Genomic DNA, 2,473 nt, shown 5'->3' on the forward strand with positions numbered 1-2,473 from the left:
GGTTAGGAAAATGGGTTGATAACTGCAGACATCCTGAAAATTACAAAAATCTTTAATGAAATTAAGTACTTCAGTGAAGATTAGCCAAACAGGAAAAAGCCTGAAAGAAATGCCTCCACTACCACAAAATACCGCCTGAACATTTTGATTTGCCAAGAATGCAATGTAGTTTGCAGTTACATTATATGTAGTATGAATTTTTTAAATTTTTGCTTATCTTGAATTATTTTACATTTCACAAAGCAGTTTATGTATATATTTTGATCAATGTCACCTCTTTCAACCTTCTTACCCACCTCTCCCCTCCCCACTTTTTCCCTTATTCTTGTTAATGTTATAGAACATACACTGGATTCTTATATGAATTTCCCCCCTCTTCTCATCTACATCATTTCTCTTGACCTCACCCCACAACTTTTGAGTACCAGCTTTGTAGGTTTTTATTTTGCTGAATTTTGATTTTGTCTTTCTAAGTAAACTGATATATCCCTTAAAATGACTGTTTTCTGTTAATATATTTGTATACACTTGCATACTACCCAATATATTTACTTATAGATATATAAGCTAAACCTAGTCTTCCATAAATGAGAGAAAACGTTAAATATTTTGAATTGCACAGACATTATGACTTGCTCTGAAAAGGTTTTTTTTCTTACCTCCAAAATATATGATTTTCCCTGAAAGCATTTTGATTTTCTCAGAGAGCATATTGTTTTGCTTGAAAAATGTATTGGTTTGTCCATGAAGCATATAGATTTTCCATGGAAGCATATTGGCTTACATTAGAAGTATATAAGTTTGCCTCAGAGGTACTTTGGTTTACATTACACATATATTGGTTAGTATCAGAAGCATGCTGTTTTTCATCAGAATCATATTTGTTTTGTGAGAAAATGCTTAGGTTCCCCCAGAAATTATATGGTTTTGCTTCAAAGACATCTTCGTTTGACCAAGGAACATACCAGAGTGCTCTCAAATAATTGTAGCTCTCCATAAAAACTTTCTGGTTTGTCCACCAAAAATATGAGCTTTCCCCAGCAGGATTGACATTTGGTTTTTGAATGTTTACATTTGCTCCTTGAGGATCTGGCTTAGATCGGCTTTTGTGGCTGCTATGGTGACTGCCTCCTAAGGAAATATTTCGTGCCTCCGTGATGTGGAACTTGGAATACTCTTTTGAACTTACCATTTTAACTTCACAACGGCTGGCCCCAATGAGATGATACCTCCTTTCTAACAATTTGATTACTGGGGTCTTCTCCGTGTACGTGATGAAACAGAAAGCTCATTTTTTATTTGTATGAGGACATAGTGGTCTCTCAATAGTCTCAATGTTTCCAAATGTTCCAAAGTATCCTCTGATTCTTTGTTCAGACATATGTGGGTTCAACCCACCCACAAAAACCTTTTTGAGGAGGAATGGAGATTCTATGGGTTTTGCTCTTTTAAGTTCAATATTCTTGCCATCCACAAGGTGCTGTTTTACTTGGAGCACCTTTTCAACGCTGTCATTATCTTTGAAAAGTACAAATCCAAACCCCCTCGATAGTCCAGTTCTACGGTCAGTTTTTATCACAAAGTCGATGATCTCGCCAAACTGAGCTAAATATTCAAGAAGGCCTCTCTTACTGATACTATGAGACACTCCTCCGATGAACATTTTACTGTCGTCTCTCTGAGAATTGCTGGCCTCAATACAGTGCCCTTCAAGGAATTTTTCTTCATCATCATCACTGAAATTCAGGACAAAATTGGTCTTATCCATGGGAGTTGAGTAGGAGGCAACTTCACCACTGGCAAAATACATACATAGCAGGGGCTCAACTGACAAAAGTAGTAAAGAGGATAGGTACAGAAATGGACGTCATAATACGTAGTCCAAGGGTAAAAGAACGTCACAAAAGTAATCTTAGATATGGAGCTTGGTTGCTATGGCTCTAGCGCAGCAACCGGAGTTTGTCTAAAAAAGACAGCAACTTCTACTCTTTTTGCTTTGCTTTCAGATTATTTTTCCACAAAATATTGTTGAAACCATTTGTTGTTTCTAGACGGAGCCTTGAATGTCTAAGCAGTCCCTAATTTTTACATCCTTCAGGTAATTTGTAGGGGGCAAGAATGGGGAAAAATGGAAGAATTATAACATGCTATATGGAGAGCAAATTCCTATGGTTTGTATGATATGCTAATGAGATCTAATAGACCTTTTTTCTTTTTCTTTTGTCCCCTTTTGTTTAGGACCAGTCCTGGGGCCTATACTCAGGTGCTATCCCTAAGCTTTTCTGCTCAAGGCTAGTACTCTACTAGTTGAGCCTCAGCTCTATTTCTGGATTTTTGGTGTTTAATTGGAAGTGACAGTCTTACAGATTTTTACTGCTCTGGCTGGCTTTAAGCATGATCCTCAGGTCTCAGCCTCCCATATAGGTAGTATTACAAGCATGAGCCACCTGCACTCAGCTAATAAAACATATTA

The 2,473-nt window shown here is 37.1% G+C and overlaps 1 protein-coding gene across 1 annotated transcript; it reads right to left on the minus strand.

The window, feature by feature from the left end:
- Nucleotides 1–700: 700 nt before the first annotated feature.
- LOC122096356 (heterogeneous nuclear ribonucleoprotein D-like) lies at nt 701–1,768 on the minus strand. The gene is given in 1 exon segment (XM_042666890.1): nt 701–1,768. A coding segment is annotated over 1 exon segment (1,068 nt).
- Between the last annotated feature and the right edge of the window lie 705 nt (nt 1,769–2,473).

The sequence above is a fragment of the Dipodomys spectabilis genome, unplaced genomic scaffold, assembly GCF_019054845.1.
Source record: "Dipodomys spectabilis isolate Male_0828 unplaced genomic scaffold, ASM1905484v1 ptg000369l, whole genome shotgun sequence".
Taxonomy (NCBI): Eukaryota; Metazoa; Chordata; class Mammalia; order Rodentia; family Heteromyidae; genus Dipodomys; species Dipodomys spectabilis.